Source organism: Lemur catta, chromosome 17 (genome assembly GCF_020740605.2).
Source record: "Lemur catta isolate mLemCat1 chromosome 17, mLemCat1.pri, whole genome shotgun sequence".
Classification (NCBI taxonomy): Eukaryota; Metazoa; Chordata; class Mammalia; order Primates; family Lemuridae; genus Lemur; species Lemur catta.
Window position 1 is genome coordinate 27,466,932 of NC_059144.1, and position 26,907 is coordinate 27,493,838.

At 52.5% G+C, this 26,907-nt stretch overlaps 3 protein-coding genes across 3 annotated transcripts; 2 read left to right on the forward strand and 1 right to left on the reverse strand.

Moving 5' to 3' along the window:
• Positions 1 to 572: 572 nt before the first annotated feature.
• Positions 573 to 7,048, reverse strand: CPXM1 (carboxypeptidase X, M14 family member 1). The gene is made up of 14 exons (XM_045528942.1): positions 6,811 to 7,048; positions 5,371 to 5,532; positions 5,076 to 5,185; positions 4,817 to 4,956; positions 4,625 to 4,715; positions 3,887 to 4,037; positions 3,702 to 3,790; positions 3,244 to 3,367; positions 2,964 to 3,160; positions 2,670 to 2,849; positions 2,281 to 2,578; positions 1,969 to 2,108; positions 1,040 to 1,142; positions 573 to 943 (listed from the first exon to the last, which is right to left on the reverse strand). The coding sequence occupies exons 1-14, from the start codon at positions 6,980 to 6,982 to the stop codon at positions 702 to 704; spliced, it is 2,199 nt and encodes a 732-aa protein (XP_045384898.1). The 5' UTR covers positions 6,983 to 7,048; the 3' UTR covers positions 573 to 701.
• Positions 7,049 to 15,842: 8,794 nt separating this feature from the next.
• On the forward strand, positions 15,843 to 16,474 carry C17H20orf141 (chromosome 17 C20orf141 homolog). The gene is made up of 2 exons (XM_045528943.1): positions 15,843 to 16,108; positions 16,202 to 16,474. The coding sequence occupies exons 1-2, from the start codon at positions 15,843 to 15,845 to the stop codon at positions 16,434 to 16,436; spliced, it is 501 nt and encodes a 166-aa protein (XP_045384899.1). The 3' UTR covers positions 16,437 to 16,474.
• Positions 16,475 to 16,848: 374 nt separating this feature from the next.
• TMEM239 (transmembrane protein 239) lies at positions 16,849 to 17,655 on the forward strand. The gene is given in 4 exon segments (XM_045528434.1): positions 16,849 to 16,864; positions 16,915 to 16,994; positions 16,996 to 17,027; positions 17,111 to 17,655. Coding segments are annotated over 4 exon segments (660 nt in total). The 3' UTR covers positions 17,643 to 17,655.
• Positions 17,656 to 26,907: the final 9,252 nt, after the last annotated feature.

Sequence of the window (26,907 nt, forward strand, 5' to 3'; positions counted from 1 at the left end):
TACCAGCTACCAACACTCTCCGACAATAGCGGATGAAGCAAATTCACATGCTCTCAGCTGATCTGTAGATGATGCTGTCCTTGGAGCTGTCCTTGTTAATACTCCACACCCGGCCCACCTCCCATCTGAACTCCTAGAGCCATCATCTCTATCGAGTCCCTGCTGACCTGTAGTGTCTATTCTGCATGTGTGCAACTCCTGTCTGTGTTCTCACAGCACCTGGCCTCCACTACGGCATGCGTCAGGATGGACTGAGCTGTCCCTGCTCTTGACTGGGAGCCCAGGTTGGGTATGGGCACTGTTGCTCCTTGCACGCTTGGCACTGGGCAGGTGCTTACAGAACATCTGACAGCACTGTAATGGCACTTGTGGCAGACGTTGACAGGCAGAAATGAGCTGCTCTGCCAAGCCCTTGGTTCAAGAGCCCCAGTGGGCTGCTCTTTCTATACAATGTCCCCAGAAGTCAACCGCTGAGAGTGTGCAAGTGTGTACAGAATTGCAACAGAGAGGTGGGCTGAGGCCTGTCCCAGGGAGAGGACCTGGGACACAGAGACAATAGGAGGATCAGTAAGGTAGGTGCCAGGTAGTTTAATGAGCCTGCGCACCTCTTCCTCCACTTTGTCCCTCCCTCCCTAGGCCTCCCCTTCAGTTCGGAGCAGGTCCAGCCTGCCCAAGGCTCTGGGGCTCTTCAACGGAAGGTGTTAATTCTTCCGTCCCCTCAGCCGTTCTAGCCGCCTCCGAAGGTCTGGGGGTATCTTGGCCCCCGCTGCCAGCAGCTCTCGCAGTCTCTCTTTGGGAGTCTTGGTGAGCAGGAAATTGCAGGGGATGGGGCCCTCTTCAAAGGGGACCCGGCAGCTCCGTGTCACAGAATGGTAGCCCTCAGCACTGGCGGTCACCATATAGTCCCCTGGGGTCAGCAGCCTCCAGTAATCCCCGTCCCATGCTGAGAGGAATGAAGGTCAAGATCAGGGCCCAGTGATCCTCGGTTTCTACCCAGCCCAAGCCCCCCAGCTCCCCTCCCTGGCCCTGCCACACATACCGGTTGTGACATCATGGTTAATCCCATCCACGGCAATGACAGCATCAGCAATCCCAAGCTCGGTGTCCTTGTCCCGCACAACTCCTGCAATGCCCATGCGCACCTGTGTGGGAAAAGGTTATCAAAACCTTTCCCTTCTGAGTGAGAACGTGACTTTCAGTTAACTTGCTGGCTCTGTCCTGCTGCAAACCTGATAAAGATGGTGTGTCTACTGTGTTCCTAGGTGACTATACTCATGGTTAAAAATATCTCCATTGGTAAATTCCATCTGGACTGAGAACTAAAAATACCTGGTAGGAAGGCATATGTTTGGGCTTCCCCAAGTTTGGAGACCCTTGTTATTGAGTTTGTCTTTGGCAGAAGCTCTGGAAGCTATTAATATACTTATGGAACCATTACACGGGATATGAAGCTTCTACGCCAGGACGGTTCCTGCACCCACCATATGTGAGTCTTTTCCGAGAACGGCTCTCCTGAGAATAGCTCTGGGACAGCTGGCAGGTGTGGGGAACCTGCAGCCTCAAGGCCACATTGGCCCTCCAGACCCCCAAGTGCGGCCCCTCAACCAAATCCAAACTTCACTGAACAAATCCCTTTATTAAAAGGATTTGTTCTGTAAAATTTGGATCCAGTCAAAAGGCCATACTCAAGGATCCAGAAAGCCAGATGTGGCCCCAAGGCTGCAGGTTCCCCACCCCGCTAGCCTGCAATGGGGGCTGTTCCCACCGGCTCTAACATTGTCCCATGCCATGCTGCTGCTAAACATGCTTCCTGTCCTATACGGTTCCAAGATAACCAGATGCCAGGCGTGGCCCATGGCATCTGTGTGTCTGAATGTCCAGCTGCACCCGTGAAGAACCCCTGGTAGGAGCTGCAACCTAGATGGAGTGACTCAGGCAGTCTGGGGGCCTGGGGGACTCAGATCCGACCTGTTCTAGGTAGGTGAGGAGGGCGTCTTTGTTGTTCTCCCACTCCTGGGGCAGCTCATGCTCATGAGGGAATTTGTCACAGGACAGCTCCACAGTGACCTCAAAGCAATTGGTGTGCAGGTAGCTGAAGTCATTCATGCCTAGGGGGTACCACAGACATTGGAGCCTAAGGGGACAGGATGGAGTCCCACCCTCCCGGTCCCCTCCTCTGGGAGACACTTCAGGGTGGGACTGACAGCAGCGCTGCACAGCAGATGGTCTTATCAGGCAGGGGTTACGGGGACAGGGCTCACTCCACCCTTGGGCACATACTCCCGGGGACTGTGTGCCAGTCAGCCCCGTTGATGACGTTGCCGTGCAAGGAGAAGTCCTGGCTGTGGCAGGGCCGACGGTCCGTGTCCTGCATAGCCCGATTTGTGCCGGCATAGACGGTGCTGAGCCAGCGAAACACAGCATCGTCGGGGGTGGGCGTGAGCTCGCGGGCAGCCCACGGGGTCCGAGTCATGTCAAATGGGTAGGAGACCACGAGCTCGCCCCCGTGGAGGTTGGCGCTCAGTACGAAAGGGATCCGCTTCATCCACTGGATCACTGCCCGCGTTTCAGGAGCCACCTGGACAGGGGCAGGTCAGGAGGGGCAGGAGACAGAGCCAAGGGCCCCCCGCCATGAGGTGGCCCTCCAACACTGCCCCCAGGATACTCACAGTGGCATTGGGCAGGGTGTAGTAAGTGGGCAGGGGCAAGTGATGGTTGGGAACAGTGTGGGGCACCAGCCCATCATCCTCTGCTTCCCACAGTTGTGTGTTGAGGTCAGCAAAATTGTGGTTAAGGTCAATGCCCTGGTGGTTCCAGCGGCCCTCTGCCCAGCCCACCAGCTCCGAGCCCTGCCAGGAAAGGGGTTGGTTCAAGCCAACCAGGCTCCAGGCATCGCGGCAGAAGGACAGTGCGGGGGGGGGGGGGGGGGGGGGGACGAGGGCGGCTAGTGCCAGGGGGCCTACCCGGCGGTAGGCAGTCTCATAGCCATCAGGATTCATGGAGGGCAGCAGGTGGATGCGCATCTCGGTGAGCAGCCGAGTCACCCGTGGGTCCCCTCGCAGGAACTCACGGCACAAGAACTGCATCAGGAGCAGAAGCAACTCCCGCCCCAGGGCCTCATTCCCATGCATGCCAGCCACGTAGCGCACCTCAGGCTCTCCTGGGAACACACGGTGGCTTGGAGCTGGCTCATACCCACGGCCCCGCCCTGTGCCTACCTCTCCCCACCCCACCTGCCAGTACCCAGCTCGTGCTCCCCAGGGTGGTCCGACATTTCCATCACATACAGCTTCAGGCCCTTGTGGCTCTTCCCGATGCTGTAGATGCGGGTGATGTTGGGACACTGCTCGTTCACCTGCTTCATCAGCTGGGGGGTGGGTGTAGCATGACATGAGACATGGGAGGGTTACACCCAGGGCCAGACCACTTGTGGCCATGGAGGGACTTACGAAAGTCAGCGGTGGCCCACACAGATGGGGCACCATGGAATGGTGCAGGGGGAGCAGTGGCAGACCTGGGAGGAAGGGGCAGGACAGAGAAGGTGCCATGACAGGGAGACTGGGGCAGGGATTAGGGGTCAACAGAGGAGATGGCTGAGATAGTGGGGAGGGTGAGCACGAGGGCAGTCATAGCAAGTGGTACCCTGGAAAAGAGAGGACCTGAGACGGACTCCTCCCCATGTCACAGAGGTTATATCTGACCTTCCTCATGGCCTTGTAATCGTGATGCCGAAAATCCAGAGGGTCAGAGGATCCCAGCACAGAGGCGTCGGGGAATAGGTCGTTAGGATCTGGTGGAGAGTGAGCTGATGGTAAAGGGTGAGGCCACAGTGGAGGACACACCCTGCATCCAGGCCCTGCCACCCAGCCCTTCCCTGCCTGCCCACCTGAGACTGGGCAGGCCAGGATCTCTGCCCGCAGGCAAGGCGCGCCTCCCTCGAGCCAGGTCTGGGGCAGCAGGCGAATGAAGCGGGCCACCTGGGGCTCCGGCAGGAGGTTCAGCACTGGGGTTTCTGGGTCCGAATTGGCAGGAAATACCTGGGGGCATCAAGTCCTTTGCTGGGGCTGCTCAGACCCCAGCAGCCTGGCCCAGGATCCAGGGGAGGGGCTCAGGCCTCCAAGTTCACTGTCTAACCCACCCCGGTGGGCTTGGCTAGAGACTCATACACTGTATCAAACACAGACCCCCTGACCACGCACGGCTCCTGCCAATGGGTAGCCCTAGGCAGCCATGCTTTCTGGCTTGGTCACAGCTCGTTAGACCAATATGGCCTAAAGTTGGCCAGGACCCTGTTCTGTAGCCCGTTGTAAAAACGGGTCCATGAGATGGGGAAGACAGCCATGAAGGAGCCCAAGGCCAGAAGGAGTGTGCCAAGAGGAAGCTGCAGCATGGAGTGGCACCCACCCATGGTGGCGTTATCTGGGGAGGATGTAGGTATGTCCCAAGGCAGCCTGGCTCCCGAGGCTGGGTGCCATCCATCCTGGCAACAAGCCCCTTTCTCCTAGGATGCTTAAGTGGGCATCTGTTCCTTGTCCTCAGAGGAGCCTCAGCCTAGCTAAGCATCCTACAGTGGACTGGGTGCTCCCCTCCCAGCAGAGAGGACATCAGCCACTGTGGGACTCACCGCGTCCATCCCGCTGCTGTGGTTCTTACTCCCCCACCAGGTCCGACTGTCATTGCTGAACTGGACCTTGTATGACATGACCCAGTCGTACCTGATAGGACAGGTGGGGAAAGCATCGGTGCCCCCAGGACTTCCATTCCAGTCCTCCCGTGTCCGCCCATGACTTCCTAGCCTAGCGCTAGCCCGCCTCACCTCCAGACAGAGTTCCTGCCCTGTGTGACAACACCTGAGAAGCGGACGGGGTGCCTGGCATCCACCTGCAGCCACGGCTCGCTGTCCTGCTCCTCAGCACACCAGGCTCCATCATACAGGTCACCATCCTCCAGGCCTGACTGTGGACACAGGACGTGGTGATCAGGCCCAGGCTGGGACAGGGAGGGGACAGGGGCAAAGCTCCCGGGGGTTGCCCTGCCTATCCCTGGGTCCCGGGCTCTGAGCCAATGTTGCTAACCTGGATGTTGAGCCGTCCTCGGTGTGGTCCAAGACCAAAGGACTGGCTGGTGGATGCCTCAAGCTGATAATCTGAAACTCGCAGGGACTCCAGGCCCAAAGGTGGACAGCCTGGGGCAGGGACAGAGTGGTGAGACAGAACCAGAGGGAGGGTAGTCAGGCAGGCAGGAAGCTGAGCCTAAGCTTGCTCAGGGGCTAGGCAGGCAGGGGGCATGCCCGTGCCCATGAGGCCAAGAGCTGCCTCGGTAAGTGCCCCAGGGGCTGCAAGCCTGGGCAGGGCCCCGGAGAGGCAGTACCTGGTTCTTGTTTCTCAGTGAGGTTGAGGGTCCCTGCTGGGCTGGTGGTCACCAGAGGCCTAGCAGTCACCTGGGGACTAGGGCGAGTTAGCTTCTTTCGCTTCTTCATAATGACCTTTTTCTTCTTGATGACTCGAATCCGGACGTGCTGTTCTGATGTCCCTGAGGTCCAGGGAGGCACAGCCCCGGGGGAGGGAAGAATGGCATGAAACCCCAGAAGGGTCTGCCAGCCCAAGAAGGCATGCAAGCCCACAGCAGGCCCCACCGCAAGTATCTAACAGCCTCAGCATGGCATTAAAGGCCCGCAGTCTAACCCCAACCTGCTTCTCCAGCCACTCTCATGACTCCTTCTTCTCCTTTCCAACACCACCACGTGCTTGCCAGCCTCACCTCTGACCTCAAACCCAACAGAGGGCTACACCCAGCCACCAGGAACTGTAGGGTTGCTCCAAAGAGCTGAGTTTCATTGTTTACCTCTGGGCCCTTGCACTAGCTGTCCCCTCCCCTCCACCCACCACCTCTGATTTTTTCGCCTAATTCCCAGTCCTCCTTCGTATCTCAGCCCAGATACCCTCCAAGGAGCCCTCCTTAGCTCCAAACTAGGTCTCATACCCCAAAGCCCCAGTGCCACCTCCATTGTTGTGTCTGCCCTCTGGGCTGAGATGTCCCATCCTCAAATCCATGTTTGCCCGGGTGCTAAGGCTTTCCAGGGCTGGCCTGCCTGTCTGCCCTTCAGCACAGGGCTTTGTACAGTGCAGGTGTTGCTCCTTCCCTACCCAAGTTCCATAGCAGCCTCAGAACGGGCTGCATGTTTTCACTTCTGGTGCCCCTGTACCTTTGCACATGCTGTTTCCTTCTTGCCTGCTCTCTCTCTTCAGCTTTTCCTGACTCAGGGATACTCACCCTTCAGGACTCAGTTCTGCCTGCCTCCTCTAAAAGTCCCTGAATGCCATCCCCTTGCCTTCCGACTCTGGGCTCCCACATCTGCCAAGTTAGGAGGTCAGGCAGCCTGCCTCCCCAGCTGGACGCCAGAGCCGGGCACCCAGGTAGCTTCAGCAGGAGCGCTCTCCTTCGCCTTCTTTCTCCTCATTCCTCGCCCTCAAACTCTCCTAGGCAGTCGTGCTTTGCATCTTTTGCACCTCTTTTTCCCCTCCTCCCTGCCCTGGCCTCAGTTTCCTTATCTGTAAAAGGACTTGGAAGAGCCAGCATCCCGTGGCGCCTGTCCCGGGAGTGCTGACTCGTCTGGCCGGGAACGGGGCTGCTGAGTCAGCAGCCATTGCTCCGGGCAGGGAGAGTGTGAGTGTGTGTGCATGTGTGTGTGCGTGTGTGTGCGCGCGTGCATGTGTGTGCATGTGCGTGCGCGCGCGTGTTGGGCAGGGGTCGCCACACGGGGCGGGCAGTGGGGCAACCCACTTGCCCGAGAAGCGGCGGGGAGCTCACCGTTCGCCCTCTCCGCGGGCGGCTGTGCCGGGCTGCTACGCGGGGCCGGGGTCGAGCCCGGGGCCTCGGTGGTCGCGGGCGGCGCGAGGCCCAGCACCGAGGCGCCGGGCGCCCCCAGGCCCAGACCGACGGCAGGCGCGAAGGCGCCCAAGGCGAGCAGGAGCCCCCACATGGCGGGGGTCGAGAGGCGGGGGTGCGCGGGGCCCGCGGCGGCCGGTGGGTCCGTCTCTTCCTGCCGGGTGCTCTGGAGCCCCCCGCCCCTTCCTGCCCGCCCGCGCCGTCGCCCCACGCCCCTCGGCAGCCTCCGGCCCGCCCACAGCCCGCTCGCTGCCCCTGGACCTCGGAGGAGAGGGGACGGCGCGGGCGGAGCGAGCGGGGCGGACCCCCCGGGGCCGCCTGAGGTCTCCGGACCCCTCCCCCTCTCCCCCAGCCCAGTCCTCTCCGGCCGTCCCGGGCTAACCGGCCTCACTCGCGCGCTGCCCTTTACAGTCTGCAAAGCCACACGATTCACTTAGACCCGCGAGGTGCCCGTCCCACAGCGGGCACCCACTTGGTACCAGGCACGATGCCGGGCGCTTTACTCGTGGCCTCGCAATCAAACCTCATTTTACAAACTGGTAAATTGAGGCTCAGAGCGGCTAACCGACGGCCAAGGTAGCAAAGCTGACAGCTTTGGCAAGGAAACTACAACCCTAGAGGGAAATCCATCCAGAGCCAGAGGCCCCCCTGCCTGGGCGGGTGGGACAGGAGTGAGAGAGACTGAAGGGAAACTGAGGCCGGGGACAGAGCGCGGGCGGGGGATGGGGGAGGGCTGGTCCTCCAGGAATGTTTCTGAAAGACAACCCAAGGAGCCCAACCAGAGACGGCGCTTCCCACCACCTCCCCCACCACCCGGCCCCGCCTCCCCTCTCTCCTCCTTTCGCTGCCCTCCCCTACTCCTTTGCTCTCTCGGCTGCCACGTTCCGGGCTTACATAACCCGAGGAGAGAAGCCCGAGCGATAGCCAGCGGGCTGGGGCCAGGGACGGAGGGGCCGAGGCTTGACACGCGCTCCGTCCTCCCCCTCCAGCTCCTTGCCCCCTCCCCTAGTCCCATGGGAGCCCGCAGCCCTGGGTCTCTATTCGCGGACTGCCCCAGATCCGGAGATGCCGGAGCGCGGGACCCTTCCCATCCTCCCTCCAAGGCCCCCTTTGGCTCCTCCACCCCTGGATCTCCTCCCAAAAAGGAAGAAAACTCGTCCAACCGTGTGCCTTTGGCCAGCACTTGGCCTTGCAAGGAGCCCTCCAGGAAGATGCTGCCCTCCCCACAAGAAGCGATGCCCAGAGGTAGCCGGGAATCCTCTGGCGTGCGCGGGCCCTGAGCAAATATTTTTTGCTGGGCCACTATCTGTAAAAACAATTTAAATCACCCAAAAGCAGCGTGTCAGCGCCATTCTGGTGGCTCAGCCTCACACGAACCCTCGAAAGAAATACTGGACCGCCCTCTGGGACTGAGGCCCACCACGAGCAGGGATGACCCCATAGGCACGAGTCTTGGAGCTTCTTGAGGCATCTGGTCCACCCCACTGGTGCCAGGTAGAGAACTAGAGAACCTTCCGAAAGCGAGTAACCAGACAGGGCCCAGGCAACCCGATCCTGCCTTGGAGCACCCCACTCCCCAGTAGACGGCGCTGCCAGGTCCCAGGCACGGGGTGGAGGGAAGGACAGGCGGGGGGTGGGCGACATAGAAAAATTCAAGGGAGACGTTCCAAAGTGGGTACGTCACTGGGGGCGGGGGCGGGGCTAATGGGGGCAGCACCTCCTTCCGGAGGTGGGAGGCTGGGGTCCCAACAGGTCTTGAGGGCTGCTCCGCATCCTGCCAAAGCCCAATCTGGCCACTTCCCAGTCTCTGGTCCCTCCCCCATCCCAGTTTCACAGTGGGGTGTGAAAGGGACCAGGGGTGTAGGGGCACAAGGAACAGGACGTCTCAGCCTCCGGAGGCTCCCACCCACTCTAAGTCGTTCTTCACACAGCAGCCAAATATCAAGTTCCTCCTGGCTCGAGTCCCCAGTGGGCTCATCTGCAAGGACCTTCATGGCCAAGTTCTCCTACCCACACCTTTCCCACCCCGTGTCTCTGGGCTGTCCCTGGCTCCCATCCCTACAGGCACGCTGGCGGGCTAGCTGCTCCTGCAAGGCACCAGCCCTACCTAGCATTCCCACCTTTCCACTGTTCGCCACCTTTGCATTCTCATCATTCAGATTTCATTTCACTGTCACCTGCTCCCAAAGGCTTTCCCTGAACTCTGACTAGCTCTATCACCCTGTGCACTTCTCACCTCTTTTTATTGTCTTCAAGGCACTCAGTGGTATCTGAGATTGTCTTGTTTTATTTATGTTCACTCTTCAGTGCCCCCTAAAACCAGCAGGAGGTAAGTACCCTTCAGAAGAGCCTTTGCACCCAAATGTTCACAGCTGCACCTCAGGACCTAGAACAGCACCTGGTCCCTAATCAGCACCCTTAAATTATGTGTTCAATATATTAAAGGCTAGAGGGGACCAAGCATGGCTGAAAGGAAGCCGACCCTCCCTGACAGCACCAGGTCTGCAGGATTTGGCAGGCATGAACTGAAAGAGCCACTCCCAAAGGGACTGGGTTAGGGCAGTTGGTTCCCTCCCACCAATCCCTTAGGGGCCAAACCCACAGGATGCTCAGACCTCTTATGTCCCCTGTGCCCCCTCCTCCCCTCCCACCACTCTGCAACCCTTTCCTCTCTGCCCTGTTGTAACCCTTACAGCCCCTTCTTGCCTCTCGATGAGTCCCTCAGCACCTTGTTATGCCCTCTGCACTCCCATCCCAGCTGCCACCTCTGGCCCTTGCCACTGGGTACTTGGGACCGCGAAGGCTCAAAGCTCCAAAGCAAGATCTGGAGATGGTGACTCCAGAGGCACAGTGGCAGGTGTGCACCCAAGTACCTGCACAGCCAGAACTCATGGCCAGGAGCCAGGCAGATCTTTCATGGTCTAACTGGGATGAGTGTGTGTTGCAAAGCTCAACTGAACAGGACTGCATGGTGACACCTGCCCAAAAAGGATTTTAGTTTAAGGGATGGGCTGGGGATCTCTTACCAGCTCCCTGGTGTGTCAGGTGTAGGTGAAGAGGATAGATGACTTTGGTGACAGACAGACTTCATTTCACATCCCACTTCTGCTATTTATAAGCTGAGTGCAGTGGCTTACACCTGTAGTCCCAGCTATTCAGGAGGCTGAGGCAGGAGGATCACTTAAGCCCAGGAGTTTGAGACCAGCATGGGTGATATAGTGAGACCCCATTTAAAAAAAAAAAAGGAACCATATCTTCTTCCCAAGTTTGCTGTGATGATGAAGTGAGATAATATGTGGTCCCAGGGGGCTCCTAGATTAATCAGATGAATTAAAGATATGGAAAACAGCTTAACACATCCCTCGTCCTCCCGTGGATATAGGTGGAATAAAACGCTATCCAGGAAAAGAAAGGAGGCTATGTGTCCGGCTACACAAATAATGAAGAGGTGGGGTCTGCTGCCTGCCTGCGCCTCTAATCTCCTGTCCCCGGTGCTAAGGCAGAACTCATTCCTTGCTAGGTGCTCTCCCTGTGATATAGGTGAGCATTGACGGGAACTCAATTGATGGCACAGGGCAGCATCTCCCCACGTGCCCAGCCTCTCCTCACCTCTGCCTCCCCCCGCGTTCTCTCTTTTGTACATTAATGTCTTTGACAGCCTTGTTCTTCAAACTGTGGTTGAAGACCAGCAGATTCACATCCCCTGGGAACTTGTTAGAAATGCAGATTCTCTGCCCCGGACCTATTGAATCAGAATCTGCATTTTAACAAGATCCCCAGAGGAGTCAAGCCCAGGAGATTCATATGCACATTAAAGGGTTAAAGCACCTCCCTCCAAAAGGCATGATTCCCAACTTTCTGAGTTTGACGATGTTTGATGCTGTCACTGGTCATTTTTATCTCAAGCCACAAGAGTATAATCCACATAACATTAGGAAATAGGTTTTTCAGTCATCCTTGGAGGGTATATTCCTGATCTTCACAGCATGATCCTATATCGATTTGCTTTTTGTAACGAAATCATTTTTATCAAAATATTACACAATATAGTTTAAAAGTTAAATCACATTTAGGCTTATAGTAGAAGACCCTACCCTATGCCTTTCCATTCCCAAGTCAATCACTTTTAATTCTTTTTGCTATTGCTCCTATATTTATCTCCATGCCTTTATTGCTGTGGTTTTTTTTTTTTTCTTCTTTTGTTAAGGCTGGTCAAGTGAAGCAGTGGGAATGGAGAAGGAACAAAGGAATCTGTAACTGGTTGTGATCAATTAGTTGTAAACACCACTGCACTCTGACCAACCTATTGTTTCTTGATCTTTCTATGTTTAGATGTTATGTGTAGATTTCCTGCTATGGAATTAAGGATTTAGCTTTCCTACCACCCTCACGCACACATACACACACACACACACACACACACGTCCAGGTAACACAAACATACCCTTTCCCTCCTTCCATCCTCCCAATAAAGCTGTTTCACCATTTGGGGTCACTATTCAGTGCTTTTATTATGATCATGTAAATATCATTATTCAACTTTTTATGCTCCCTGGAGTTAGTAACTACTTTGTTTTATCATTTGCTTGGTTTCCTGGGCACTGATTGCTAATTCAACCCCAAAGTTTCCAATGGAACTATTTACTCTGAATATATCTAAACACAGCCAAGGACCAATTGATTTCATTTTCCTCTAGAGACACCCCTCCTGGAGCAGTTTTCTGGGCTGGCTACTTTCTTCACCTGGGGGCACAGCTGACATCCCAGGACTTTCTCATCATCCCTTTCCTATGTTTAGTCTCATTTACTGAATACTGTGTTGTCCTCTTTCTCAGTTTAATTCCCATTTTGATGAAGCACATCCTTCAGGTGCTTCCTAAAAAAGGCTATATAAATATATGCAAGGTCAGTTTTTTTTTTTCTTGAGACAGTCTCATTCTGTTGCCTAGGCTACAGTGCCGTGGTGTCAGCCTAGCTCACTGCAACCTCAAACTCCTGGGCTCAAGTGATCCTCCTGCCTCAGCCTACCAAGTAACTGGGACTACAGGCACATGCCACCATGTCCTGCTAATTTTTTCTATTGTTAGTAGAGATGGCATCTCGCTCTTGCTCAGGCTGGTCTCGAACTCCTGACCTTAAGTGATCCTCCCGCCTTGGCCTCTCAGAGTGCTAGGATTACAACTATAAGCCACCACCCCTGGCCACAAGGTCAAATTTTTGAGAACTTGTATGGTTGAAAATGTCATTATTCCACCCTCACACTTAACAATCATTTAGACATACGTCTGTAGGTTGGAAACCATTTCCCCTCAGAATTTGCCTTATTGTCTTCTAGTTACCAGTGTCGGCGTTTAAAAGTCTGATACCATTCTGACTTCTGGTCCTATGTATGTGATCTTTTTCCTTTGAGGACGTTCTTAGGAGTGTCTTTTTATCCCTGGTAATTTCAATCTCATCATGTGTCTTGATGTTAGTCTTTTTTCTTTTCTTTTCATTTTCAACACAGCCCAGGCTGGAGTGCAGTGGCACAATCATAGCTTACTGCAGCCTTGAACTCCTGGGCTCAAGCGACCCTCCCACCTCAACCTTTCAAGTAGCTAGGACTGCAGGCTCAAACTCCTGGCCTCAAGCAATCCTCCCACTCCTGCCTCAGCCACCCCAAAGCGCTGGAATCACAGGCGTGAACAACCGCACCCAGCCCCTTTTTCATTTATTGAACTGTGAACTGGTGGGACCTTATGGGTCTAGAGAATCGTGTCCTTCAGTTCTGAAAAGTTTCTTGATTTTTAAGAAATTTCCCCTTCTTTTTCTCTATTCTAATTTTCTAGAACTACCATCATTCAAATATTGATCCACTAATTTTATTGTCTTTTTCTCTTTTCTTCATGGGCTTCAGTTATTTTGCTTTCTGGAAGATTTCCTCAACAATTCCTCAGGAGTTGACTCTGTCCTTGATAAATTCCATTGGTAACTTTTACCTCCAGTAACTGATCACAGCACAGCTGCGATTCCACACTGTGGGTGACCAAGCGGCCACCCAGAAATCAAAGGCTTGCCAGCCCCCACCCTCTCAGGGATGACTTCCTTTTCTCAAATCGTGCTTTCACCACGTTTCAGTGAGTTGTGATTGGGCTAGTGAATCTGACTTCTGACACCAATTCTCTTCAGGGTTCCCAAGATCACCGTCAGGTTCAGTGATTCACAAGAAGGACTCACAGAACTCAACAAAGTGCTTATACTCATGGTTACAGTTTATTACAGAGAAAGGATACAGATTAAAAACAGCAATGGGAAAAGGTGCACAAAGCAGGATCCAGGAGACACTGGGCACAGCTTCCAGTTGTCCTCTGGAAGTAGAGTCCAGTGGATGGTGCTTAATTCTCCCAGCATGACATATGACAACATGCACAGAGTACTACTAACAAAGGAACCCACTGGTTTTTATTGGGGGTCAGTCTCATTGGTTGACTGCCCATGTGGCTGACCTTAGTTTGGCCCCTCTAGAGATCAGGGTCCAAAGCCCTGCAGTAGAAATCACATCACTATCTGATGTGGCCCCCAGCTCCCAGGTAAACAAAGACATTTTTATTAGACAGGATATTCTAAGGATTTAGAGGTTACTTCCCAGGAGCCCACCAAAAGCCAAACCATTCTTTCAAATGTGCAGGGTTTTGACAACCCAGACTTGCTGAGTTAATCCTTCACTGCAGCGTATGCTGTTGGTGCCCCACTGATGCCCCCTTCACTCACTGGTGCCCTTACTCCTGCTATTGTAAGTTTTCAGTGCTCCTAGGTCACAGCTGTCTGCTCTCTTCAAATGTCCTCAGCTGATAGGAGCTCCCTCACCCAGAAGGTTACACTTCTCAGCCACCACCTTCCCCCCAGTTCCCAACCCCCTTGCAGGAGCCACAGCCAATGACTGACACAGGAGTACATGACGGGACCGACTCTATGGTACAGTTCACCTTCCAGAGCTAGACTCCAGCCAAGACCACATCTTAACTTAGCTCTTTTCCCTGCCCTGTCCTGCTTCCCTTCCCTCACTGCCCTAAACGCTCTCCTTCTGAGAGCACTCCCTCAATAAATCATGTGCACAAGAATCCCCATCTCAGGCTCTGCTTTTAGGAATTATGAGCCAGCATCTGGCACAGTGCCTGGCACACAAGAAATAATGAATAATTGCTGAATAAAAACTAAACTCCAAGGAAGTCACAAATAGAACTCACTCATAAATGTATGTAGAGCACCTGGTGCATAGTGAACCCTTAAGGAGCTTCAGTCAACCCCCCCTCATTGCCCCACCCCTGCAATATGGAGTAGCCTTATCTTGTTGGGGTCATCAGGATGTGATCCTCAGGTTTGCATGTCCAGGAATGCAATCTTGTAGATGCATCCAGAATCGATCAGGCTCAGGGGGCTGGCAATCTTAAACCTTAATGCTAATTTGCTCATTTCCAAAAACAATTGGAACTTATGCAAAAAAAAAATGCTGGAATCTTATGTTATATCCTGTCCCCTTATGGACAAATCTACACTTAAAGCCCAGTTGCTGGATAAGCAACAAGAGCCAGAACAAGGGCAATCAGCAGATGGTCCCAAGAGCCAGTGACAATGGCTCTATGGACTGCCAAACCCGTCACCCCTGAAGATGCCAAGGCCACCAGGCCTGAGTCTTTGGGCAGGGCCTGCTGGGGGCAAATATGCAGCCTGACTCTTGTTCTAGCTTCTCCTCTCCTAGGGGCTGTATGGCCACTGTCCACCCTATTGCCACCCCCTTGAGTTTTCCTTAAAAGTATGATGTGAGGACAAGGATTAAGTTCTCTTAATTACGCCACATTTCTACTCTTGCCTCTCAAGTCGCTAACCTGAGATGTGCTGGAACCTGTATAGCCATCACCCATTTACAGGTTATCAGTGGGACCAGTTTCTTGTCCAGGTGACCAATCCCTTCATTACATGTTCACTTTCCTCCCTAATTTCATTCTCAGAGAGTAATTTTTTTTTTTTTTTTTGAGACAAGATCTCTGTCTGTCTCCCAGGCTGGAGTGCAGTGATGTGATCATAGCTCACTGCAGCCTTGAACTCCTGGGCTCAAGTGATCCTCCTGCCTCAGCCTCCCAAGTAGCTGGGATCACAGGTGTGCACCACCATGCCTGACTCCTGAGAGGGTAACCTTAACCTCCAATATGGGGTCTGCCCCACTTCTGGAACCCCAGTATCTGTAACACGTCCCCCATACTGTAGTGCTTAGAATACCTAAACATCCCCCTCCTCCCCCCCCACTCCCATTTAGCAGTCACGTGGCAGCCCAGCCCCAGAAAGCCTCAGGTGGCTCTGTGGCAGAGCCTGCCTCTATATTCCAGGACTGCAGGGCTGAAAAATCCCCAGTAAGGTCCCACAGGCATCACCCCACTCTCAGGGAAGACAGCTGGGGACAGAGATAGTGAATGACGTGCCCCTGGACGCACATCTCTGGGAACTCACAGGAAGAAGAAAGAAGCCTTTCCTTCCTTGGACAGATGCCCAAGTAGTAATGGGGTTAGAATGCCTTCCTGACAACTCAGATCCCCACGGGAGGGCCCTAGGGCAGAGAATTAGCAAAGGCAAGAGGGTGAGTCTTAGTTCTCAGAAATCCCTGACTTCCTGGCTAAGCCCCACCTAGGCCACCAGCTGCTTGTGAGGCCAGACCAGCAGCAGCCCCCTCCCTTCCCCAGGGCCCCACCTGGCAACAGGTCACAATGCCCCACCTGCCCAGTCCCAGAATGGCTCACCAAGGTGGAAGGAGGTGAGGAGGGTTTGGTGGGTGGGTATGTGAGGAGGGGGACATTCCCAAGGAGTCCAATTCCCTATTCTCCGAGCTCAACCTTGAGTGTCTGCCAGGGCGCCACCACCTCCTACACTCCACCTCCATGCTCCTTCCAGCACTGCTCTTCTTGTCACCTCCACCTCCCTCCATGACCCGGCTCTGCTTACCCAGGCCCAAGGCCCTTGCAGATCCAATGCCAGTTCCCCCCAGGGGCCTGGGTGCTGGGGAGGGGTTGGGTAGTCCAGTGCATCCATGTGTGTCCCCCTGTGACTCTAGCCGGGCCCAGCTCCTGGACAGTGTCCTAGGGCTGGGGGCACTCGGGCTGACGGTTCGGGCAGTCTTTTCCATGGCTGGTCCAGCCTTGCTGCTGCTGCTGCTACTGGTCAGCTTCCTCGCCTTTGACGTGCTCCATAGGTAAGTGGGAGGCAGCCTGGCAGGCGGGTGTGGCAGGCAGGTGGGCAAGTGGTCTACTTCCCTAAGCCCGGCTGCCACCCTCTCTCTCCACAGGCCCGCAGGTCCCACCGTGCCACAGCATAGACTTCTCACAAGGGGCCAGAGTCAGGGGGCCGGCGAGGGTCCAGGACAGCAGGAGGCTGTTCTACCAGCAGGGACAGTCACTGGACAACTCAGCCTCCAGGATGCGCTGCTACTGCTGCTCATGGGACTGGGGCTGCTCCTGGGAGCCCGCGGCATGCCCGCAGCCCTGCTTGGTCTGGCTTTCTGCCTGCATCCTTGGGCCTGAGTGCCCCTCCAAAACCACTGTGTGTCCTCCAAAAATACACTGGCCATCCTCTTCCTCAGGACTCCTTTCCTCCATCTTGGCTGGGCAGGTGGGAGGTCACCCCTTTATTCCCAGCCTAAACCTCAGGGGACCGCTGGCCTCTTAATATGGGCAGTGGATACCTGGGTCTGAGTCAGGGATCGCAGGGCAGGACATAGTAGCCATCTCAGAGCCTGGGGTTGGGGCAGCCATTCTGGCCTCCTCCGTGGTTCTAGAGTATGAGGGTCCAGAGACAAAGACTCGCAGGAGAGTGGGGTAGGGATGGACATCAGTCAGCAGAGAAGGGACAGGGATCTGGGGAGGGCTCCCACAGAAAGCACAAGAAGCTATATGTGCAGGGCTCAACCGGCTCCCCTGCCAGGCTGGAGGGTCCATGCAGAAGGACTCAGGTAAGCCTCACACCCTGCAGTAGGTTCTCTCTTGATAGGACCCCACCCAGCCCGGGTCACAAAGGGGCTCCCCTCGGGAGGGTGCGGGTGGGTGAGAGTGAGGGCTTGGATGGGGCTGCCAGGCCATCCTTGGGCACTGCAGGAAACAACATGACTTAGGTGACTCTGCCCAGAGGTAAGTCCCAGGCCCCAGCTCTCAGCTCCAACCCACCCATGCTGGCGCCCTCCTGACCCCTGCACCCCCACCTGCCCGGGGGTCCCAGGCATCTCCAGGGCTGCTCCTGCAGCTGGCCTGGCCCTCTCCCCAGGTGCACCAGCCGTGATGCAGCAGCCGCGAGCGGAGACAGATACCATCGGGGCCGGCGAGGGGCCACAGCGGGAGGCGCCCTGGTCAGCCTGGGTCACGCGGCAGGGCTGGGTGCGCTGGTGGGCGTGCCATGTGCCCCCAAGCTGGGTCCAGTGGTGGAGCACCTCGGGCTGGCGGCAGCCCCTGCAGCGTCTGCTGTGGGGTCTGGAGGGGATACTCTACCTGCTGCTGGCACTGATGCTGTGCCACGCGCTCTTCACCACCGGCTCCCACCTGCTGAGCTCCTTGTGGTCCGTCGTGGCCGCAGCGTGGCGCCACCTGCTGCCGGCTGTCCTGCTGCTGGTGCTCAGCACTCTGCCTGCCCTCCTCTTCACAGCCTCCTTCCTGCTGCTTTTCTCCACACTGCTGAGTCTCGTGGGCCTCCTCACCTCCATGACTCACCAAGGCTATGCTCAGGACTTGGACCAATAGAAGGGCAACCCCATCCCACTGTCTGTCTGTTGAGCCCTGGCCTAGGGCCTGAGGCCCAGGGGAGAGGGAGGGCAGCAGGACCAGGGCCTCCTGCCTTAGCAGGCCCCAGACTTGCAGTCCCCAGCATGGGTCAGGGCATGTGTGGTGATGCTGGAACCGGCAGGTAGACTGGCCCAGCCACTGGGCACTTCCTCAAGTGATGCTGCAGGTGCCTGGTGTGAGGCACCAGGGGACTTTGAGAAGCAGGGACAGGATAGATGGCTTAGCCAGGGGCAGAGCTTGGCCAAGCCATTGAGAGTGCCCACGTGGATGTGATGACAACACTGTGGCCCCCTTAGCAACTGGCAGCATCTTTTTCTCGAAGCTTCTCCGCTGTCTCAGCTTCAGACTCACTGAGAACTTCTACCTGGTTACCCCTGGACTTGCCATTCCTCCCACCAACTCCCTCTTTCCACTTCCAGGAGAACCCCAGGCTCTAGGAAAGGCCCCGATGAGAGAAACCTGGCTGGGAGAAGGCTTGCCGGAGCCCATGAGACCTCAACTTACCTCCCAAACATCTCAGCCCAGGCATCGCCCCCTAGACTTCCTACCTCCTGCCTCAGTCCACATCCCCAAGTCTGAGAAATGGGCCGGCCAGGGTAGTGAGTTTCCCGGAGAGTACCTACTCACTCTTTAAGAGTCCCAAGGTCTGCTATGGAAAAACGAACAAGTCCCGTTTCATCCACCTACACAATGTGTGGCCTTGGTCACTTAATCCTTTGGAACCTCAGTGTTAAGTGGGTCCCAACCGTGTCATGGGGTTATTGTGAGTCAAAGGCAATATCTATTTGTGAAGCACTTTGTAAAGACCAAAACGCTGTAAGATGTTGTTTTGAGCTCCAAGGAAAATCTGTCAGCTCAAAAGATTTTTTGACCCTGAATGCTGTTGAAAGAGCAGACAGGCTCACTAGGCTTTCAGAAAAATGCTCTGTCTTGGATAGAATTTTGGCCCTAAAATGGGAAACAGAGTTGGATGGGTGTGGACAAGATGTAAGAGGCTGTGTGCCATGAAATGTCAAAATGTGCAGATGTTAAACTCTTCTGATTGTGAAATGCTTGGGCCCGGGGCTTGGTGCCAGGAAATGCTTGCACAGCTGTGCGGGTGGGGAAAGCATAGCCACAGGGTTTCCAAACCTGCCCCAGCAAGCTGCTTACAGCTCCAGAAAGGCCTTGGAAGGTGGCGTCCCTTGATGCCCTGGATGCTGGCCATTTGCACACCTGCTGACCCCTTCAAACGAAACATTGAGTGATCAGTCATTACCAAGTAAGGTACGTAATAGACAACTTTACCCACAGCCGAGACCCACCCACCTGAGCCCCACCAATCCCTGGCCATCCTCAACTCCTGCCTAGTCCTGATCCCTACTCTATATCTAACCGTAAAATCCCTGCTCCTGAAGTGCTAGCCCTAAGGTCCTCTTTCCTGCCACCTAAATATTCAGGCTCTGGGAACCAACCACTAGAACCCTGGTTCATTTTTGCCAAAACTCACTTACTATAGAGTTTCCCAACCCTGCCTGCCACTGGTTAGATGCCTTCAGCATCAGTGCCTGAAACCCAAGGACCAGTCCTTCCTTTCTGTTTCTTTGTAGTTCTCCCTACAATATGGCCTGGTAGCAAGGGCAAGGGAAGACACGGAGATGACATGCCTTGTGGTTAGCATGGCTTTGGTGTATGAGCTGGGGCTGGGTTTGAATCCCAGCACTGTCATTTCTAGCATCATGGCTTTGGTGGAAATTGCTAAGCCTTCCTGAATTTCACTTTCGTCATGGGTAAGACAAAGGCAAAAATATCTGTCTTAGGCCTTCTGTGGAGCTCCTGGCATGCGGATGAAGGACGTGGACCAACTCCTAGTACCACACCTAGTACCTGCTGCTGGCGCTGATGCTGTGCCACACCATGACTATCCCATTTTAGAGATGAGAAGTCAGGCTCAGGACAGACACATGCCAGGGACTAGGCCAGGGCATCTAAGTCCCACCGTGCCCTAATAGGCTACTCAAGGGAAAGTGAGAGGGGCTGAAGGAAACACAAACAGCCTAACTGAAGACCTCCGGCTTCTCAAGAGCTCCTGTCAGGGGTAAAGCCCAGGCCTGGGGAAGTTATGAGTCAGAGCAGTCCAGATGTATGGTAAGCAGAGGATTCAGGGTCCTCCATGGTTCCGGTCGAGATCGGGGTGCCTGGCCAGGACCCGTCGCTGACTTGGCCATGCACTGCTGGCCAGAGATGTTGCTCTGGAGCCTTGGGTCCATTCAGTTAAGGGAGAGGGGGGGTTTGGGCCCAGACCTGATGCACTGGTGGACAGGATGCAGGCAGGAGCAAGGAGAAGGCTTTCCTCCTTCTCACGTAAATATATACCTTTTGCCCTCCCACCCTGCTAGTGTGGGGCAAGGTGGTGCAGCCAGACTGGACAGCAGATTGGCAGTACTCATCAAATTAGATCAACGCATGCCCTATGACCCAGTAACCCAAAGTAAATTCTTGCAGACATCCATAAGGGCCTTGCTCCTCATGGAAATGTGGTCCTGGGACCAGCACTATAGGCATCACCTGGGGGCTGGTTAGGAATGCAGTCTCAGGCCCCACCCAGACCGGCTGGATCAGGGCTGCATTCTAACAAGAATCCCGGGTGATATATGTGCACACTATTACTTTGGAGAAGTGCTGCAGAAGGGGATGTGCTGGATATTGGTTATGGCAGTTATTGGTGGGGGCAGGGTAGGGAAAGGAAGGGTAAACCAAGGCAGATGAGCAGCATCTAGAGGAGGCAGCAGTTACAAGGGGCAGAAGCGACAGGGATGAATCTTAAAATCTTAGCATTGAGTGAAAAGAAGCTGGATGAGAAAGAATACCATTCCTTTCACACGAAGTTAAAATGCATGCCAGCAAAACAAGACACTTTTAGGGGGGCAAGAACACATAAAAGCAAAAGATAAACAGAATGGAATGGACAACTCTAGGGGGCAGGCAGATGGGAGTGGGGTTAGAGATAAAAGGGAATAGAGTGAGGGACCTTGCAGACAGGAAAAATGATAACGCCAACGAAATTCCTTTAAATGTACAAAAAGTCTTCCATTTTAGAGTTAAAAGACTTAAAAATGCAAGCCTGGGGAGAATGAACATGCTGGAATGAGGGAGTTCTAAGCCTTTCCGGTTTGGGCCAGTAAGGGAGAGCTGTCCCATTGGCCTGAGTGACTTGGGCGGCTGGGTGGGTATCTTTGCCTGCCCTCCTCTCCCCCACCCTGCAGCCTGCTCCTCCGATGGGGTCAGAGTGGGGCTGGGGTTCCAGCCACCCGTTTGGCCTGGCCAGAAAAATAATCAGGTCAGGCAGGGCATAAGGAACCAGAGCGGAGGAGGTGTCAGTGGAGAGGGGCCTTGCTTCTAAGTAGAGCGGGGACCCGCAGCGGCACGAGCGAATGCTGGGGGCGCACCTAGGAGCGGGGCGCACAGTCGGGCGTCCCTTCTCCCCAAGCAACCGGGAGCAAGGAGGAGCGGCAGGGACGCGGGAGGGCCCGAGAGGGCGGCGTCAGGGGGCGCACGCTGCTGTGGGGTCCCCGGAAGGAGGAAGCCGTGCGGTGCCCAGGGAATTTCCAAGGGCCGGCTGCGGGAATCCGGGAGGGGACGCTCTCCCTGAGACTCGTGGGTGCAGAGGAGGGGGAGGGTATGTTGGGGCTGAGCGAGGCTCGGGGTGGAGGGGGCGGCTCATCCGGCCGAGCAGTCAGCGGCCACAGGGAAGGCGGGAGGAAACGGGGTCACCGGGGAGAGGGAGGCGGCCTGTGCAGAGCTTGCGGGACGCCCGAGAGCCAGGGGCAGGGGATGGGGCACCGAGGCCGCGGTCTCCCCTGCACGGGGGCTGAAGCGGCTACTCTGTGGTGGGGGGTCCCTGCGCCAGGGACACCAGAGGCTGGTCGCGGGGTGCGGCGCCCTGAGGGCCCTGCTCTCTCCCCCGGGCCCAGGTGCGCGGGACAGGGGCGAGGGCGAAGGCTGGAGGGCGTCGAGGCGGGAGCGTTGACCTTGGGGCAGAGGGGGCCGGACGTGAGTCTGAGGCTGGGAGGGAAATCCCAGGAGGGTCGTGGGAATCACACTGAGAAGGCGCTAGCGGTCCGGGAGCATTGACGTCCCCCGGAATCGCACAGCACGAGGACCCAGCGACCGACGGCGTCCGGCGCGCCCCCTGGCGGAGATCTCCGGCTCTGGCAAGGAAGAGTTGCCCTGGGCTGGGGAGGAGAGGAGGGGAGGAGAGGGGTAGGGGGAGAAGGGAGAAACGCAGGCGAGCAGGAGGGAAGGAGGGGAGGAGTGTCCCCCAGGCTTGGACACCAGCACTCGGGCCTAGGGGGCAGAGCTTGGAGCCAGGGAGAGGCATCTCGGGCCCACCATCATCACAGTGGCAGCTTCGCTGACTTCACACTCCTTGCCCCAAATCTCTTGTCTGGGTCCCCTAGACAGAGACCCAGGGGCATCGAGGGGCAGAGCTCCTGAGAATCCTGGGGAAGGAACAGCCTAACGTAGCCGGCTTGACTGTGACTCCAGGCCCAGCCCTAGTCTGATATTATCCCATTCCTCCTGGGGTAAAGAGCCGTCTTCTGTGAGGTTGTCAGTGTCTGGATGCAACCAACTTTGGACAAGTTATTAATACTATTTCTTTCTGAGCAAACATTTTCATCTATATTCTGGAACTAATGCTTGCTTCTTTTATGCTGATTCCATATCTTTCAAATATTTTCCATCTTAAAAATAAAAGAACTCGATTTAACATCTGTTGTTTCTACCATATTTTCTGGCCTGTGTCTTTAAATGTCTAACCCCCCCCAAATATCAATTTTTTAAATTGATATGTGATATTGTACACTTGCAAAATATTTGTAACATACACGAAAGTTATGAAGCTCTCTAAAAGGAACTGCATCAATCTAAAACGCAGGTGTTATCAGGATAGGGCTTCTTCCTATGTGTTCCTCATCTTTCTGTGCAAGCTGGATTCCCAGACAATGGGTACAGAATTGCTGTTCACAGGCACCTCTGACTTGATCCTGATTTAAAAGAAATTGCTGGCTGGGTATGGTGGCTCACACCTGTAATCCTAGCACTCTGGGAGGCCAAGGCAGGAGGATCACTTGAGCCCAGGAGTTTGAGGTTGCTGTGAGCTAGGCTGACACCACGGCATTCTAGGCCAGGTGACAGAGTGAGATTCTGTCTAAAAAAAAAAAAAAGAAGTTGCTTCTAAGTTTCCACCATTAAGAATTATGTTCACTGTAGATTTTTGGTAGGTAACTTTTATTCAGTTAAGAAATTCCTTTCCATACCTAGTTCACTAACAGTTTTGATCATGAATGGATGCTGAATGATAAAATTGCATTTTTTGCATCTATTATGAGGGTTATTATTTAGTGAATCACATGTTTTTCTTTTACCGAACACTTTTATGTTTCAATATTAAACCATGCTTGCATTCCTGGGGAAAAAACATCCTGATTCCCTTTTAATTGACATATAATTCACATACACATTTTATTTTTTTAATTTTTCTATTTTTTAATTTTTTTTTTTTTTTTTGAGACAGTCTCCCTCTGTCACACAGGCTAGAGTGCGGTGGTTTCATCATAGCTCACTGCAACCTCAAACTCCTGGGCTCAAGCAATCCTCCTGCGTTAGCCTCCCAAGTAGCTGGGACTACAGGTGTGCACCACCATGCTCAGCTAATTTTTCTGTCTTTTTTAGTAGAGATGGGGTCCCACTCTTGCTCAGGCTGGTCTCAAACTCCTGACCTCAAGCAATCCTCCCGCTTTGGCCTCCCAGAGTGCTAGGATTATAGGCATGAGCCACTGCACCCGGCCTACACATACACATTTTACATACAAGTAAAATATACAAATGTTAAGTGTGTGACTCGATGAATTTTTGCCTGCGCACCTGTGCGTGTGCGTGTGCATGTGTGTGTGTGTATCCATGTAACCATGACCCAGGTAAAGATATACAACTTTTCCATCATCCCAGAAAGTTCCATTATGCCCCTTCTCAATCAATACCTTCCCCAAAAGGTAATCGCAATTCTGACATCTGTCACCATTGGTTAGCCTATTGAACTCATATACAACAAAATCATCCAAAATGTACTCTTATGTCTGGCTTCTTTAAAGTACATGTCTGTGAGAGTTTTAGCCATATTGTTGCATTGATCAGTAGTTTGTTCTTTTTTTTTTTTTAATTAGTGTGTGGTATCCCGCTGTATAGAAAGACAGAAATTTATCCATTCTCCCACTGATGAACATTTGGGTTGTTTCCAGGTTTTGGCTATCATGAATAAAGCATCTAGGAATACTTTTGTTCAAGTTTTTTGGTGGACAGGTGCACTCATTTCTTTTGGAGGGGAATTGTTGGGTCATAAAGTATGTAAATGTTCAACTTTAGTAAATGCTGCCCCAAATTTCCAAAGTGATTATACCAATTGACACTCAATTTCCACTGCTTTTTTCAACCTGTCCACCTAATTTGTTTGGAGTTTCTGCTCTTTCCTGGTTTCATCAGACATGGTATTTGCATTTCTGTTTCATTTTCACTTTTGTTTGGCTGATTTCTGAGAGAAGGAGGAAATACTATCTTTATCACCTTCAAACTGCACAACTCTTTCCTTTTAAAAACCAGGAATACAGGGATGGTTTAATATTCAAAAAACAACTAATGTAACTTACCACATTATCAAGCTAAAAAAATAATCATTTCCATAAATACAGAAAAGGCTTTTAACAAAACCCAACATCCATTCCCAATAAAAGCTCTCAGCAAACTAGGAATAGAAGGAAATATTCTCAACTTGATAGTAGTCATCCATGAAAAACTTTCAGCTAACATCATACTTAATGGGAAAAATTACACACTTTCTTCCTAAGATCAGAAACAAGTATGGCCACCCTCATCACTTCTATACACATTGTACAAAATGTCCTAGTCACCGAAATATCACAAGAAATATAAATAAATGGCATACAAAGTGGAAAGTAATAAGTATAACTTTCTTTATTGGCAGACAACAGGATCACCTATGCAGAAAATTCAGTGGAATCTATTTAAAAAGCTACTAGAATTAAGTAAATTTAACAAGGTAGTTAACATGTGTACACACTCATAATTATAAAGGCAATATATAAAAATCAATTGTACTTCTCTGAACTAGCAATGAACAATTAAAAATAGAAAATTTTTAAAAAATAGCATTTCCAGTAACAGAAGCACATGAGCACTTAGGGATAAGTCTGCCAAAAGGTGTCAAACACCTGTACACCAATGACTACAAAATACTGCTGAGAAAAATCAAAGAAGACCTAAATAAGTGGAGAGATATACCTTGTGCATGGGGTCAGACATGGGTCATATTGTTAAGATGTCAATTTTCCCCAAATTGATCCATATATTCAATGCAATCACAATAGAAATCCCAGCATTTTGTACAAGTTAACAAGCTGATTCCAAAACTCATATAGAAATGTAAAGGACCTAGAAGAAGCAAACTAACTTTGATAGAGTAGAACAAAGTTGAAGGATTAACTGATTTCAGACTTATCATAAAGCTACAGTCAAGAGAGTGTGGAATTGGTATAATGATGGACAAACACATTAATGGAACAGAGAGTCCAGAAATAGATCCACACACATATGGACAAGTGAGTTTCAATGAAGGTGCAAAGGTAATTTAGTGGAAAAAGGAGTGTCTTCAACAAATGGTGCTGAACCACTGTATATTCCTATAAAAAAATCTCAATTTACACCTCACATCATAAACAAAAATTAACTGAAAATAGACCATGGACTTAAATGTAAAACCTAAAACTACAAAGCTTCTAGGAGAAAACACAGAGGAAAATAGTTGTGACTTTGGGTTAGGCAAAGATTTCTTAGATATAACACCAAAAGCACAATTCATAAAAGAAAAATTTCATAAACTACACTTCATCAAAATTAAAAACTTATATTCTTGAAAAGACACTATTAAGAAAAAGAGAACACCGGGCGCGGTGGCTCACGCCTGTAATCCTAGCACTCTGGGAGGCTGAGGCGGGAGGATTGCTCGAGGTCAGGAGTTCGAGACCAGCCTGAGCAAGAGTGAGACCCTGTCTCTACTAAAAATAGAAAGAAGTTATATGGACATCTAAAAATATATATAGAAAAAAATTAGCCGGGCATGGTGGCACATGCCTGTAGTCCCAGCTACTTGGGAGGCTGAGGCAGAAGGATTGCTTGAGCCCAGGAGTTTGAGGTTGCTGTGAGCTAGGCTAACGCCATGGCACTCTGGCCAGGGTGACAGAGCGAGACTCTGTCTCAAAAAAAAAAAAAAAGAAAAGAAAAGAAAAAGAGAAGACAAGCCACAGACTGGGACAAAGTATTTTCCGATCATATATCTGATAAAGGACTTGTATCCAGAATAAAGAACTCTCAAAGCCCAATAGGTAAAAATGGGGACAGAGAGGAAGAGGAGGAACAAACTCTGGGACAGCACTTAACTAAAGAAGATATATAGATTAAAAATGAGCACATGAAAAGATGTTCAACATTATTAAGGAAATGCATTAGTCATTAGAGAAATGCAAATTAAAACCATAATGAGATACCACTACCCACTTACTGGAATGGCTAATATTAAAAAGACTGACCATACCAAGTGCTGGTGAGGACGTGCAGGAACTGCAATTCTCATACACCGCTCCTGGGAATGAAAAATTGTACAACCACTTTGGGAAATTGTTTGACAGTTTCTTAAAAAGTTAAATATACACCTACTATATGATATGGCCATTTCATTCTTAGGTATTTACTGAAGAAAAGTGAAAAATATGTACATATAAAGACTTGTCCATAAAGTTCATGGCGGCTTTATTTATAATATCCAAAAGCTGAAAATAACTCAAATGTCCATCCACAGGTAAATGGATTAATACTGGTATATCCATACAATGGACTACTACTCAGCTATAAAAAGGAATGGACTATTTATGCACGCAACATGGATTAATTTCTAGTTGTCCTATTAATCCCATTCATTAGACTGAGTGAAAGAAGCCGATGGAAAAAAGAGTACCTATTGAGTGATTTCATCTATATAAAAGTCTGGAAAATGCAAATTGATCTATAGTAACAGAACGCAGATCAGTATCAATGGTTGCTTGGGGCCAGGAGCAAGGGGATGTGAGCAGGGTGTGGGGAGGGGCAAGAAGGAGGAATTATAAAAAGATAG

Excerpts from the sequence above, each read along its gene's own strand:
- CPXM1 (XM_045528942.1), bottom strand. The coding sequence starts at position 6,982 with ATGTGGGGGCTCCTGCTCGCCTTGGGCGCCTTCGCGCCTGCCGTCGGT. Across the intron at positions 4,038-4,624 it reads ACAGCAGCGGGATGGACGCG|GTATTTCCTGCCAATTCGGA; the intron begins GTGAGTCCCACA and ends TGATGCCCCCAG. Across the intron at positions 3,161-3,243 it reads CCCTGGGGAGCACGAGCTGG|GAGAGCCTGAGGTGCGCTAC; the intron begins GTACTGGCAGGT and ends GTGTGTTCCCAG.
- C17H20orf141 (XM_045528943.1), top strand. The coding sequence starts at position 15,843 with ATGACCCGGCTCTGCTTACCCAGGCCCAAGGCCCTTGCAGATCCAATG. Across the intron at positions 16,109-16,201 it reads GCCTTTGACGTGCTCCATAG|GCCCGCAGGTCCCACCGTGC; the intron begins GTAAGTGGGAGG and ends CTCTCTCCACAG.